Consider the following 16,042-nt stretch of genomic DNA (forward strand, 5'->3'; position numbering starts at 1 on the left):
TTAGTTTCGTAATCGAATATTAGTTTCCAATCGATTCAGTATAACCGATTACTCGATTATTCGATGGACATTCCGACATTCCCACCCACTAATTATCGATCAGAATTTCTTCACTACGACTAAGAACAGATACAGCTTGCTAGAACCCCATATTCTTGGAGCCGCACTGACCGTAACGACCAAATTTATACACATGGCATTCTACAATGAAGTATGAACAAATTCATTTTGATTTCATATATTTACTAAGAAATTGATTACATGAAGGTGATGGAAAAACATTCAATTCCGGCAATCAACTTCCCTGGATCTTTGTGTCGTACAAATCCAATCTTCGCTGTTTGAAATTCGGAATCTGCGCACGCACGTTGTCCACCGTTTTGAGATTTACATACGTTAAAATGATCTCTTCATTTTCCTTCGCCGAAACAATTATCTTTGCCCACGGATCAACCACCATCGAGTGACCAAATGCAACGTAGCCCGCTTCCTTGTCTCTCGCCGGAGAAATCGTTGCAACGTACGACTGGGTATCGATGGCTCTAGTTTTAGCTAACAGCCTCCAGTGCAACGGTTCCCTCCTGATGTTGAACGTTCCGGGGTAAATTAGCATATCGCAACCCTGGTTACGGTAAATACGTGCCAGTTCGTCGAAACAAATGTCGTAGCAGATCCCAATACCGATCTTAGCACCAAACATTGAAATTACGGCCAACTGATTGCCACTGGTAAGCACATCCGACTCACGGATAACGATTTCCCCAGGAATATCAACGTCAAACAGATGAAGCTTCCGGTACGTCGCCAACAGGAGCCCTTCCGGGGACCAAACCGTACAGGTGTTGTAAATTGTATTTCCAACCTTCTCCGGGATTGTTCCACCGATCAGGAAAATACCCAGCTCTTTTGCTATTGCCGACAAGTACTGGCAGGTTTCTCCATCTGGAATCTCTTCGGCGAAACTCGCAAAATACTGCGTTCCATATGGTGAATTAAAACACTCTGGCAGTGCTACAACTTTGGCGCCATGTTCTTTGACAGCGCAACGGATCTTTTCCAAGGCATGCCCGATGTTGTCTGCCTTGTTTGGTCCTACTCTCAGCTGGAGAAGTGCTATGCGAAAGCCGGCTAAAATACAACAATAAATCATTCGAGGAACCAGATGAATAGAAAATGAACTTACCTCTGGTCATATTTTCACTAATATTCAATCAAAACACTGGTGTGAATATATTCTACCGAAACTCTTATCTGTTTTTTATTTGCGGCAAAAAAATATATTGTGATAGCAAGTCGGACGTTATTTGATAATGGTAGGAAATCGTGCGAGGAGATTCGTCAAGACAAATAAGCTGACACAAAATTTGATACTGACCGGGTAAGAATTTTTTCATCAACTGCGCCACCAAACGACTTCAGATACTGCATGCACACTATATTTTAAGCATGGTAGGATTTGATGCGCAAATTTTGCACAGCTGAAGTTACTAACATAACTTGTCTTTGCTGGAAGCCGAATTGAACAAATATTGAAAGCGGTTCGAACCAGTAATGATTGTTATTCCAGAATCATAACAAGTCGAACTTTAAAAGACACGCGTTCACACACAATTACCAGATTTGGTCAATCGAATACCAGATCACCCCCTTGAATGTGAGTACATCCCTGTTCAAATCTAAATTCCTGCCTGAAACAAAAAAAAATAAAGCGAAGTCAAAGTCAAACCTGTTTTATTTCAACAAACTAAAATATCCGTCTGGCACTGGCTCAACTTCATTGCATTGACGCCAGCATCAAAAGAATCATTCAAGTCAAATGATCAACTCTTTTGCAGCTTTGTTTCGTACATGTCCGTTCTGCGCTGTCTGAATATCGGAATTTGCGCTCGCACTTCGTCCACGGTTTTCAGATTAACATCCGCCAGAACTATGTCTTCGTGTTCCTTCGCTGATGCCACAACCTTTGCCCAAGGATCAACCACCATCGAGTGGCCCCAGGCTATGTAGCCGGCTTCTTTGTCTCTCGCGGGAGAAATTGTGGCCACATACGACTGGGTGTCGTTGGCTCTGGCTCTTGCCAGCAGTTCCCAGTGCAGCGGTCCGGTTTTCATATTGAACGCTCCTGGATAAATCAACACATCGCAACCCTGGTTCCGATAAATACGCGCCAGTTCATCGAAACGTATGTCGTAACAGATTCCAATGCCGATTTTTGCACCGTCCACTGGAATTACGGCCAGTTGATTACCACCGGTTAGAACGTCTGACTCACGGAAAGTGATTCCTCCAGGTATATCAATGTCGAACAGATGAATTTTCCTATACTTCGCCAACAATTGCCCTTCCGGGGACCAGACCGTACAGGTGTTATAAATTTTATTTTCGGTGTCAACCTTCTCCGGAATCGTTCCACCAATCAGATAAATACCCAGCTCTTTCGCCACGGCGGACAAGCTTTGGCTGGTTTCTCCAGTGGGAACTTCTTCAGCATACTCGGAAAAATACTTTGTTCCATACGGCGAGTTGAAGCACTCCGGTAAGGCAACGACCCTGGCACCATGCTCCTGTACGGCGTTACGGATCTTCCCTAAGGCATTTTCTACGTTCTCTGTCTTGTTTGAACCTACCTTAAGCTGTAGTAGAGCAATGCGGAAACCGGCTAAAATGAATTCATATTATTTGTGTTGTTGATGTGGTAAGGAAATATAATGCACGTACCTCTGGCCATGTTATGCGCAATATTCATAGCACTGAAGTGAATTGTTTAGAGCCGAATCTCTTATCAATCGTTCTAGCACCGCACGAAGACGAAGTTTCACGATAACAAACAGCACCGCAACATCCTCTAACGACAATTTCGTGCACCTATCAGCTGATGATTTGAGCGGTACTAGTTTTAAACCACACTTATCGCTCAAAAATCTCTCATCCGAATGTTTCAATTATGGATCTTAATTTTATATTTAATGATCGCTCTACTTGAACAATTTTGAATTAATGTTTTAATCACGTGCCATTATTAACAATCTTCATGTGAATGTTCCATATATTCCAACAAGTGTCTTTTCCACTCCAAATAAGCTTCCACGTGAAAAAGATGCAATCCGCTAGATGGCGTAAGCTGTACCTTTGTGTGTTTGCTTGTTCTCTGCTAGGTTAGCAAGTACACACACCCGATTCGTTGCACTAGTTCTTCAAAATCAAACAGATGGTAGTCAATCGATAGCGTTAGTTTGCAGTCGAAATATTATTTTCGCGCGTAACATATATCGTATAGTGGTGTAACTTTGCCCTTCGTATCCACATTTTCATCACCAATCGATCTGAGTTCCTTTTCGGGTGTCCACCTAGAAAACATCTTTCGAGCTGCAGTAAATTTTATTTGGGAAACATTTTATTCAAGAGTTACTTAACGAGCAATTTACAAAAACCGCCATTGTTGCAGAACGCAAAAGAAATTCTAAAAAACAAGAAATATCAGTTTATCCAGTACATTTTTCTAAATAAATTGATGTTTTTTTTCACGAAGACTCATCTAGTGTTAACGGAGAAATATATCCTATAGTGTTTTTCAACATTGATTGTTTCCTAAGATAGTCAGTAGAATCATATCTTAAATAGGCCTGAAAGGATTTTTAGTGTCAAGAACATGATACATTTTTCGGTCTTCATGCTCTATCGGAAGCAACATGCAAATCACAACCGACAATTATCAACCGCTCGAAATCCCCGAAAAATGTGGATACGATGGGGAAATGGGCACCGACCGATCATGATGACATTAAAAATGCTCCTTAAACTCTCCTATCAACAGATCTAAATTTCAAAAATAGGCAAATCATTGCGAAACACTATCTAGAACATTCGATTACTAATATATCGTCGTCAAGTGCATTCAAGAAGTATTTATAATAATATTTATAGCAAAAGTTGTTTTTACAAACTTCCACTTCCTTTAGTAAATAGAGATTGATGTTCACGATAAGTGGCACCGGTGATTTGTTTGCTATGTTTGATGCCTGTTATTAAGTAACGTTGAATAATGGTCGTATGTGAAGTGGTATGTGGGAGGCAAAACGGTGAAGAAAACCAAAAAAAAGTTATGATATGATAATATGAGTAATAAAAATCTGATCATATTTCCGATTGCAGGGAGAAAACATATGTTGTTGGCTTAAGTACAATTTGAAAAAGGTTCCCATAGTAAAGTAAGTAGAATTCAATGCAAAAGACGAACGCGAGCACACTTTGGAAACAGGTTCGGTTGGACTTTTTTGTACGTTGTATTGTTGACCTGGATCAATTATTACACGCTAGGGAACAGAATAATTATCCGAGTACTATGTTTTATGTACTAAAGTCAAAACAAGTATCTCGATTTTTGATCTGGTCCCCTCCCGAAACGAAATCCTGGGTACGGGCCATCAAATTTAAACCTTCTCGCCGAACCCATTTCAAAATACAGATATGTAGAGATTTGAAACAGCGTAGACAACAATAATCATTGACATCCACTGATCAAGCTGATTGACGTGTTCTGATGACAACGTTCAAATATCAATCAATTCAATCCAATTTATTATAAGTGCTTATTATAAATAGTAAATAGTTTTGCTATACTTGTTTGCGTTAAATGTTTTCAATACCGGTTGTTAAAAATCGATGATCGGGCTCAGAATTACCGCATTGAAGATAGATTTATATTATTTCTCCATGAACTGAGACGAATTTCTACCATTTTAATGCAGATATTATGCTTCATAAGACCATATAAATTTCTAACCATTTAACTAAATTACATGATTATTGTTTAGTTCAATAATAGTAGCTAAGAGCTTACGCTGAAAGATAGTTTATTGTGTTTAACCACGTTTAATGAAAAAGAAGTATCTATGATTATCTTCATAATACAACTTTTAACTAAATCCATTTGCAAGTCACCGTTTCACACTTAAATGGAAATTTCAGTATGCATACGATCCATCGATAAATCAATTTATTTTTGAAGTAATACTTCCGAATCAAGTTAAATGTGGCAAACTCATTTACAAATCACCAACATAGAAACACTTCAAATTAGGCCCGAAAATTTTTTCGCCTATAGTTGTGAGTTGGACTGCTAGTTTCCGTAGAACCAATAGCTGATCGGTATTCAATATACTTAAGCGAACACGGTGTGTAGTAGACGGAAAAAAACATTCGATATAACTCAGTTCTGTCATCCACTCACTACACACCAACAGCTACAATGAAAACTGTAATGGTTGAATGGCATATATTTATATATTCCTCTTTGTACCAAATTTCATACGACAAAATAATGATGATATCAAGGAATGACATCATTTTGGTCCGCTAGCGTCAATACAACTCTTTACACGTGACTTCGTTTCGTAACTACATACAGCGCATCGAGAATAATGTGAATGTCAACCCGAAGACTTTTTGGAAGTATATCGCCAGTCGCAAAAAAATCGAAAGGTATACCAATTAACGTTCGTTATAATGGTGAATCAGCCGACACATCATTGGGTACTGCAAACCTATTCTCGTCGTTCTTTCAAAGTGTGCTAAGTAATAACTCACCACCCTTGACAGAATCGTACTTGAGCGGTCTGCCTCATTACAATCTCAACATACCACGTATAGTTTTCAGTCAACAAGAAGAATGCTGTCTATCGATGATTCAAAAGGTGCAGGCCCCTGACGGATTACCACCTTTCTTCATCAGAAATTGCGCAGCCTCTCTTGCTTCCCCAGTTTCTCTGATTTTCAGCGACTGCGTCTTTCCGACTGCATCAATAACTCCGATTCACAAAAGTGGTAACATTCACGATGTAAGTAATTACCGATCGATTTCAATTCTCAGCCTCCTACCAAAAATACTCGAAAGCATGTTGCATGATATCCTGTACGAGTCAGTGCATCCCATAATTGCTAAAGAACAACACGGGTTTGTAAGAAAACGTTCGACTACAACAAATCTTATGTGCTACGTTTCTAATTTGATCGATCACATGGACAGTCGACGCTATTTACTTCGACTTGTCCAAAGCTTTCGACAGAGTCCCTCACCGTTTTGTCGTCGAGAAATTAAATAGACTCGGATTCCCGGATTGGCTGACACGGTGGATTTGGACATACTTAACTGGACGCAGTGCTTTCGTGCGTATCGGACATGCACTATCTTCTCTTTTCGAAATATCTTCAGGTGTTCCTCAAGGAAGCCATCTTGGTCCACTGTTTTTTGTTCTATTTATCAACGACCTCTGCAAAGTAATAAAATCTCCTAAATTGCTGTATGCAGATGATCTGAAGATATTACACTGTATAGAATCTAACTTGGATTGTTACGTCCTTCAATCTGACATCGACTCACTCATTGCCTGGTGCAACATGAATGGTATGGAGGTTAACTACCGGAAATGTAACGTCATAACTTCCTCTCGTTTGCGTTCTTCGATTGCTTTCGACTATGAAATCTCATCTCTGACCATCGAACGAGTTTCCGTTATAAAGGATCTCGGCGTTTATTTGGATAGCAAATTGAGATTTTCGGAGCACGTTGCACTAACCGCCGCTAAGGCTTTCTCGATACTGGATTTTATTCGTCGAAATACACACGCCTTTGAAGATATGTACTGTCTAAAAACTCTGTATTGTTCAGTCGTCCGCAGCATCTTAGAATATGCCGCACCAGTATGGTCACCGTATCACAGCGTACATATCAAGAGAATTGAAAGAGTGCAAAGATGTTTTATATGCTACGCTTTACATCTGTTACCTTGGACCGATCCAGTTCATCTTCCTTCCTACGAAGATCGTTATCGACTTATCCAACTGCCAACACTGGAAAGCAGAAGAAAAATCTTGCAGCGACTTCTAATTTTCGACATATTAGGCAACACCATTGATTGCGCAGAACTGCTGGAGAAATTACAATTTCATGCTCCACTGAGACGAACCCGTCGTATGGAACTCTTTCGATTTACAACTCACCGTACCCAATATGGACAAAACAACCCACTGGATGTTTGTTGCCGTTTATTCAATGATGTTTATGACAATTTTGATTTTAATGTGTCTAAAAATGTGTTTAGATTAAGAATTAGTACGTAAGAGTCTGTGCGATGTAACTTATCGAAGACCATATAAAAATATAATATAATTCATGGGGTACCCATTTAACACACTTTCAGACTTTTTCCGTAGTTTTCAAACAGCCAGAAATTATTTTGTTAGCAACATTTAATATTGCTGTCATTCGATTTTGAATAGAATATTGCATGTACTTCGGCGTATTCAAACTTTTTTTAATGGTTTTCCAATTCTACATTCCTCTCATCAAAATCATTTTCTCTGAGCCGTTTAAAGTATCTTTTGCTTGTTCATCCTTAGAATTTTAAAACTGCTGTTTCAATACTCATTAAACTGTAATTCTGGATCCGAAGGCCAGTTGCAATATAAAATTCAGGGATCGGACATAGCGTGATGGGTCAAACAGCAGTATATCTGGATTCAATCCCCAAATCCCCTACATAGAGTCCAGAAGTTTGTCTAACCTGAGGGACGAATGATTGGATGTAGGTTTATGGAATTAGTTAATGCCTTTCATAAGAAAATTGTTGTGTCCAGTTTAATTTTTTTTCATATTCTATCCAATAATTTTCCGGATCTGGATAAATTGAATTTATTTACTCCCGGTTTTAACCTTTTTGGGTCGGTCGCCGGGGATTTTACCCCGTTAATCCAGAACCAGAAGTCGGATTCGAAAACTGAAACAAATAGCATGCTGTGGAACTGTCAAAGTTTTTTTTTTTGCATTTTCCTCGTAACTCCGGAACCAGAATCCAGATTTGGATAAAATTCAACAGCAGGTTTTTGCAACATAAGTTCATTCATTTGTGTCTGAGCTTGGGAACATAAGTTCAGCGGTTCCTGTGGTAATCGAACGTACTTCTTGCCTTTCTCATGTAGAAAGATTATGCAATAACTGTGAAAACCGAGTTTTAAACCGAGGCCCAGAGGACCGAGTGTCATATACCGTTCGACTCAGTTCGTTCTAGGTCAAAGTTCGTGATTTCTATTCGAATCCCATTTCCGGTTCCGGAACTACAAGGATGATTTGCGCAAAAAATATGTAAGTAAGTGCACTTACTTTTCTCAGAGACGACTGAATCGATTCTTACAAACTTAAACTCAAATGAACACAGCAAAAAATAACGAAATTTACAGGTGACGCAAATCTACATTAACACAATTTTTCAGAACGTAATTCGCAAAATGATTGAATTTTACAAGAATGGTTGAAATATGTGTCAATCATAACCCACTTTTCAAGAAGGCGTGTAATTTTACATGTTTTAGCTCTGAAAAATATGTAAGAACGCATTGAACATGTGTTGTATCAACTGTAAAAATGAATCATTTTTGACACTTGAACATGTCGGTCTTAAAAGACTTAAATTTACACGAATTTTTCTAGGTGAGAAAGGTATAATGATTCCATACAAAGTTCCTGAATTTTACTTCGATCCGACTTCCGGTTCCAGAATTACAGGGTGATTAGTGTAAAAATTCCTATTTAAAATTACTTTTTCAATTTTCTCAGAGATGACGAGACCGATTTTAGCAAATTCAAATGAGAGGTCATGGCTCCATACAAAACTTTCAAACTTTATTTAAATCCGAGTTTCGGTTCCGGATTTATAGGATAAAGTTTGTTAAAAAATTTTATACCGTCACTGAAAACGGTGAAACAAAAATCGTAGAAAAATTTCTTAGATGGCCTCCAAAAGGTAGCCATCACCAGTAGAAAACCAAATTCGGTTATTCAGGCTCCCAATTTTGTAATTCTGAAAGCACTGGAAATAGTAGTCCAGCGAGTGAGATCCATTTTAGAATATATCAAAATGGATCTCATTTACTTGACTTGATCGATTTTCACAAACTTCGATTCAAATGAACGGTCTTGTGGTTAATAATTGAATTCCTGAATTTCATCCGGAGCCGATATCCGGTTCTGGAATTGCAGGGTGATAATTGTTAAAATATTTATACCGTCACTAAGAGCGGCAATGTAAAAAACGTCAAATATTTTTTTATGTATCATTTATTTATATCCTACTAACGATCGTTCGTTGGGTAAAAAATTCCTAAACTTGCCTCAAAACTACTCCAATCGGTAGTCATTGTCAGTAGACGACCAAACAAATTATTTTTTTGCTTTCCTGGTTCCCGGTTTCCGACTAACGACCTGAGATTGTAGCCATACACTCAAAAATGGATCCCAATCACTTTTCTCGAACCAACTTCGATTATACCAGTTCCCGGATTCTGGTTTTGTAAGTACCTATAATAGTGGAGCTCACTTTGTTTTCTTGGACATGGCCTAACCGACCTGAGTACTATAGATTATATTAGTTTGTGGAAAACCCCTTTTTGTTATCTAAGAATCAAAGAAAATTATGTTGAAGAGTACCGCACATTTATATATGATACTATGAAAGATATGAGAAAGGCATCATTACACCACTAGGTGGATTAAAACAGGTTTTTATTTTTATGCACATTTTACTCCGTTTCACCGAGAAACCGGAAGCCGGATCTAAATGAAATCGAGTATTGTAATCTATGGGAATATGAACCTTTCATTTAAATCTGAGTTTATAAAAATCGGTCCGACATACAAACATTTTCCGATCTCGACGAATTGTGTCGAATGGTATATGACACTCAGCCCTCCGGACCTTGGTTGCGAGATAGGTTTTTACAGTGATTGCTTAGCTTTTCTTTAAGACAACGGTACAAAGTTTTTCCAATAAATATGGATAACTTGATTGAGAAACTTAACCTTCGACAGAATAAATGTAATTCAATTGGGTTGGTTAGATGTTAGTAATCTACTACAAGAATCATTGGTCATTCGTAACCGAATGTTCGAAGTGAGCACACGCGTTTTTTTTTAACAATCGACATCGGTAAGACGAAGGTGCCTATCACAGCAGAGGCTGTAGTATAGGCATTAAATAAAAGTGATAAAAAGTAGCATCCCCGCAAGTAAGTTCTGTCTGTGCACCGGTTTTGTATCAGTATCGACAGTAGACGCTATTGTGCTATCCTCGGGCAGCAGTTATTTCTATTGTTTGCTACCTGCATCGCAGCAGCCAAATCCTGAGTCAAGGTCACGCTGAAGCACAACGAAGGAGTGAAGGAGCAACTCACCTAACAGCTTACCGTGACATACTGTTAAGTATTTTCTCAAACTTTTTCTTTCAACTTTTACTATTCATATATTTTCTTTTCATTTTATTTCTTTCTTTCTCATTTCAAGTGCGGGAGACTTCTTTACTCCCGCACTTTAAATATGAATATTGATGACAGTGGGGGTGTCTCGGAGGAGGGCGAAGCTGAACGAATGAACGAAGAACATTTAGAGGCTGAGTTTGCTTCCGAGATGCCATCTACCCCTCCTATACCATCTCCCCCTCCGATACCATCTCCCTCTCCGATGCCATCTCCCTCTCCGATGCCTCCATCTCCCTTTAAGATATTGCCTGCTCGCCAAAAAGTTTACCAAGACGATGGCTCGGGGGGTCCGTGGGTGGTATACTTCCGGCCCAAATTAAAGTCTCTCAGAGTTTTAAATATTGCTCGGGACCTGGAAAAACATTACTCGGCAATAAAAACAATAGATAAGGTTTCGCCAAACAAGTTACGCGTTGTTGTGTCCGACCTGAAGCAAGCAAACGCGATTGCTACCAGCGAGTTGTTCACGAAGGAGTACCGCGTGTACGTCCCGTCTCATGTGGTGGAGATCGACGGTGTGGTCCGTGACGAAAGTCTGACAATCGAAGATCTGATGAAGGACGGGGTAGGCCGTTTCAAAAACCCCGACCTTCATCCAGTGAAAATTTTGGAGTGCAAGCAATTGCACTCCAAATCGATAGATGGTAAATTTTACCAATCGGACTCATTTCGCGTGACTTTTGCCGGATCTGCACTTCCAAATTACTTGGTAGTGAGTGGAGTTCGTCTACCTGTTCGGCTGTATGTACCGCGGGTAATGCATTGTACAAGCTGCAAACAGTTAGGTCATACGGCAACCTATTGTTGCAACAAACTGCGATGCGGCAAATGCGGAGAGGCCCATGAGGACGATCTCTGCAGAAGAGCAATGGAAAAGTGTTGCTACTGCGGGGAGAATCCTCATGATCTTTCGGTGTGCCCTACGTACATACAGCGTGCGGAGAAATTGAAGCGATCCGTGAAAGAACGTTCCAAACGTTCTTATGCGGAAATCTTAAAAAGAACCACTCCATCGACCCCTGAGAACCCGTTTGCAATCTTGCCAGTTGAAGAGGATACCTCTGACGACCCAGGCGAAGGACCTTCCTACACACAGGTTGAAGGAAGCAGGAAAAGACAAAATCTGGCTTCTCCCAAGCTTCCTCGTAAAGGCCTCAGACTGTCCTCTTCGTCACAAAAGAACCAAACGGAAACAAAAAGTGCTGACTCAAAACCGAAGCAAACACCTCCTGGGTTCAAAAAACTTAGGGATGATAAGGAGTACCCAGCACTTCCTGGGGCATCAAAAAACCCGAATGACCCCAAAGCACAACCAGAAAATCCAACAAACGCTGGATTATTGAAATTTTCTGATATCGTGGACTGGATATTAACAGCCTTCAATATTACTGATCCTCTGAAAAGCTTCCTAACTGCTCTACTGCCAACAGTAAGGACATTTTTAAAACAGTTGACTGAACAATGGCCCCTCCTTGCAGCGATCGTATCTTTTGATGGATAATTTACCACTGAGAATCGAAGATATGATCATTGTGCTTCAGTGGAATTGCAGAAGTATCATCCCAAAACTTGATTCTTTCAAACACTTAATACATACTCATAATTGCGATGTATTCTCCTTGAGTGAAACTTGGCTTACTTCTAACATCAACCTCGACTTCCATAATTTTAACATAATCCGCCTGGACCGAGAAGACTCTTATGGAGGGGTACTTTTAGGGATTAAAAAGTGCTATTCATTTTATCGTATTAACCTCCCCTCGACACCGGGAATTGAAGTTGTTGCTTGCCAAATTAATATTAAAGGCAAAGATCTATGTATAGCTTCTATCTACATTCCTCCCAGAGTCTCGATAGGGCATCGTCGGCTTGCAGACATCATAGAACTTCTTCCTTCACCGCGGCTGGTTTTAGGGGACTTTAACTCGCATGGTACAGGATGGGGCTGCTTATATGATGATAATCGTTCTTCGTTAATCCAAGATCTGTGTGACAACTTCAATTTGACAATTCTAAACACGGGAGAAATGACACGGAACCCTAGACCGCCAGCACAACCAAGTGCGCTGGATTTATCCCTTTGCTCGACTTCGCTACAGTTAGATTGCAAGTGGAAGGTAATCTGTGATCCTCACGGTAGCGATCACTTGCCGATCATAGTTTCTATCACCAACCGTGGAAGACCATCGGAAACAATCAATGTTTCGTACGATTTCACACGAAACATTGATTGGAAACGTTACGCGAGCTCGATATCTGAGAAACTAGAAACATCACAAGAGCTTCCTCCGGAGGAAGAGTATACATTTTTGGCTGGCTTGATTCTTGACACCGCAATTCAAGCTCAGACGAAACGAGTACCTAGCGCGCAAACTAGTATGCGTTCTCCCAACCCATGGTGGGACAAAGAGTGCTCAGAGCTGAAAACGAAAAAAGCTTCAGCCTTCATCTCGTTTAGAAAGAACGGAACTCCAGATAATTATCGGAAATACGCGGCGTTAGAATTTCAAATGAAAAGTCTTATTAAAGCTAAGAAACGCGGTTACTGGCGAAGGTTTGTTGACGGATTAACGAGAGAAACAGCAATGAGCACTCTTTGGAATACGGCCCGTCGCATGCGCAATCGAAATCACGCGAACGAAAGCGAGGAATATTCTAACCGCTGGATATTTGATTTCGCTAAGAAAGTATGTCCTGATTCTGTTCCGGAACAGAAGATATCCCGCGTCGCGACATTGAATACAAACGAAACACCGTTTTCGATGGTAGAGTTCTCACTTGCGCTCTTGTCGTGTAACAATAGAGCCCCGGGGTTAGACAGAATTAAATTCAACTTGTTGAAAAATCTGCCCGACTCTGCCAAAAGGCGCTTGCTGAATTTATTCAACAAGTTCCTCGAGGGTAATATTGTCCCACACGAATGGAGAGAAGTGAGAGTTATTACTATTCAAAAACCTGGAAAACCAGCCTCCGATCACAATTCGTATCGGCCGATTGCTATGCTTTCCTGTATCCGGAAATTGTTGGAGAAAATGATTCTCTTCCGTCTAGACAATTGGGTCGAAACAAATGGATTGCTTTCAGGTACACAATTCGGGTTCCGCAGGGGCAAAGGAACGAACGATTGCCTAGCGTTGCTCTCAACAGAAATTCAAATGGCATTTGCTCGTAAAGAACAAATGGCATCAGTTTTCCTCGACATCAAGGGGGCATTCGATTCAGTTTCCATTAACGTTCTATCTGAGAAGTTGCATCAGCATGGTCTTTCACCAGTTTTGAACAACTTTTTATATAATCTATTGTCCGAGAAACACATGCATTTTGAGCATGGTGATTTGACGACAAAGCGATTCAGTTACATGGGTCTTCCTCAGGGCTCATGCTTAAGCCCCCTTTTATACAACTTTTACGTAAATAACATTGATGAATGTATCAACACATCTTGCACGCTAAGACAACTTGCCGACTACAGTGTTGTGTCTATTATAGGACCCAAAGCTGCCGATCTCCAAGGACCATTGCAAGATACCCTCGACAACTTGTCGACATGGGCTTTTCAAATGGGTATCGAGTTCTCTACGGAGAAAACTGAGCTGGTTGTATTTTCAAGGAAGCGAGAACCTGCGCAATTACAGCTTCAACTAGGGGGTGAAACCATAGCTCAGGTTTTCACATTTAAATATCTCGGGGTCTGGTTCGATTCCAAAGGTACCTGGGGATGTCACATTAGGTATTTGAAACGAAAATGCCTACAGAGAATCAATTTCCTTCGTACAATAACCGGAACTTGGTGGGGCTCTCACCCAGGAGACCTGATCAGGTTGTACAAAACGACGATATTGTCAGTAATGGAATATGGATGTTTCTGTTTCCGCTCCGCTACGAATATTCATTTCATTAAACTAGAAAGAATTCAGTATCGTTGTTTACGTATTGCCTTGGGTTGCATGCAATCAACCCATACGATGAGTCTTGAAGTGCTGGCGGGCGTCTTACCGTTGAAAAACAGGTTCTGGGATCTCTCATATCGACTGCTAATCCGATGCGACATTTTGAATCCGATGGTGATAGAAAACTTTGAAAAGCTCGTCGAGCTTAATTCACAAACCCGTTTTATGTCCTTGTATTTTGACTACATGGCTCAGAATATAAATCCTTCTTCGTTTGTTCCCAATCGTGTTCATTTTGTGGATACTTCTAATTCTACTGTGTTTTTCGACACATCCATGAAAGAGGAAATTCGTGGAATCCCGGATCCTGTACGCCCTCAAGAGATCCCAAAAATTTTTAATAATAAATTTAAAGAAGTCGACTGTAATAAAATGTTTTACACTGACGGATCATATCTAGACGGGTCCACTGGCTTCGGTATATTCAATGTAAATTTCACCGCTTCCTATAAACTCAGTGATCCAGCTTCAGTTTACGTCGCAGAACTAGCTGCAATTCAGTATACCCTTGAGATCATTGACACTCTGCCCACAGATCACTACTTCATTGTATCGGACAGTCTCAGTTCCATTGAGGCTCTCCGTTCAATGAAGCCTGGAAAGCACTCACCGTATTTCCTGGGGAAAATACGGGAACAATTGATTGCTTTATCTGCAAAATCATACCAGATTACCTTGGTTTGGGTCCCCTCACATTGTTCCATACGGGGCAATGAGAGGGCGGACTCGTTAGCCAAGGTGGGCGCACTAGAAGGTGATATCTATGAAAGACCAATCTGCTTCAATGAATTTTTCAGTTGCTGTCGTCAGAAAACTCTAGCTAGCTGGCAGAATACATGGAATAGTGGAACTCTGGGACGATGGTTACACTCAATAATCCCACAGGTATCGACGAAAGCTTGGTTCCGGGGGTTAGACGTGAGCCGAGACTTTATTCGTGTAATGTCAAGGCTCATGTCTAATCATTATATGTTCAGCGCGCATCTCCGTCGTGTGGGGCTCGCTGAGAGTGGTGTCTGCGTTTGCGGTGAGGGTTATCATGACATCGAACATGTTGTTTGGACATGTGTCGAGTATTGTGATGCCAGGTCCCAACTCATAGGTTCCCTTCGGGCCCGAGGTATACCACCCTTCGTACCAGTCCGCGACGTCTTGGCAACTCGAAATCTTCCTTATATGACTCTCATCTATAACTTCTTGAAAACTATCAATGCTCAAATTTAGTGCTCTCCCTATCTCTTTCTCGTCTACAGCTCTACCGCACTCTTCTTTACGTTGCTGGAAGTATGGCCTGTGTAAACGATGCTTCGGAGCATGCACCTGCCTTGAACTGACTGAGTTGCTGGAAGCTACCCAAAAACGTCACATCAACGTCAGAACACACCAACGAAGCATCCCAATCCAGAATAATCTCTTCATTGCTACAAGCTGAAAAACATGAAGATTCATCGAACGCAAAATGTGTCTAAAAGATGTATGCCACAAACCAATGATGTATTCAAATTTCAATTCAATACTGTGTAGGTCCCACCCTCCCTATGTCCCCTTACTAACTGGGGAGTATGCCGCCCCGTAATACGGCATCCCTTTCTCTCCCCCTAACAACAAGACAATCGGCCACGTTAAGCTAAAGCAAATGAGCCTAATAAAAAATTTTATTTGAAAAAAAAAAAAAAAAAAAAAAGAATCATTGGAATCTGAAACATGTAATAACTGACTTTTTTTCGTTGAACCAAAATGCTGTTTCTAAGTAGTGCTTGCATTTATCTCGTAGGTTAACCTCG

The 16,042-nt window shown here is 40.5% G+C and overlaps 2 protein-coding genes across 2 annotated transcripts; both read right to left on the reverse strand.

The window, feature by feature from the left end:
* Positions 1 to 222: 222 nt before the first annotated feature.
* On the reverse strand, positions 223 to 1,611 carry LOC131439314 (omega-amidase NIT2-like). Its single transcript, XM_058610199.1, has 3 exons — positions 1,376 to 1,611; positions 1,184 to 1,251; positions 223 to 1,128 (listed from the first exon to the last, which is right to left on the reverse strand). The coding sequence occupies exons 2-3, from the start codon at positions 1,191 to 1,193 to the stop codon at positions 296 to 298; spliced, it is 843 nt and encodes a 280-aa protein (XP_058466182.1). The 5' UTR covers positions 1,194 to 1,251; positions 1,376 to 1,611; the 3' UTR covers positions 223 to 295.
* Positions 1,612 to 1,714: 103 nt separating this feature from the next.
* On the reverse strand, positions 1,715 to 2,876 carry LOC131439309 (omega-amidase NIT2-like). Its single transcript, XM_058610187.1, has 2 exons — positions 2,719 to 2,876; positions 1,715 to 2,659 (listed from the first exon to the last, which is right to left on the reverse strand). Exons 1-2 carry the CDS (start codon positions 2,744 to 2,746, stop codon positions 1,821 to 1,823), a joined length of 867 nt encoding a protein of 288 aa, XP_058466170.1. The 5' UTR covers positions 2,747 to 2,876; the 3' UTR covers positions 1,715 to 1,820.
* Between the last annotated feature and the right edge of the window lie 13,166 nt (positions 2,877 to 16,042).

Source organism: Malaya genurostris, chromosome 1 (genome assembly GCF_030247185.1).
Source record: "Malaya genurostris strain Urasoe2022 chromosome 1, Malgen_1.1, whole genome shotgun sequence".
NCBI classification, from domain to species: Eukaryota; Metazoa; Arthropoda; class Insecta; order Diptera; family Culicidae; genus Malaya; species Malaya genurostris.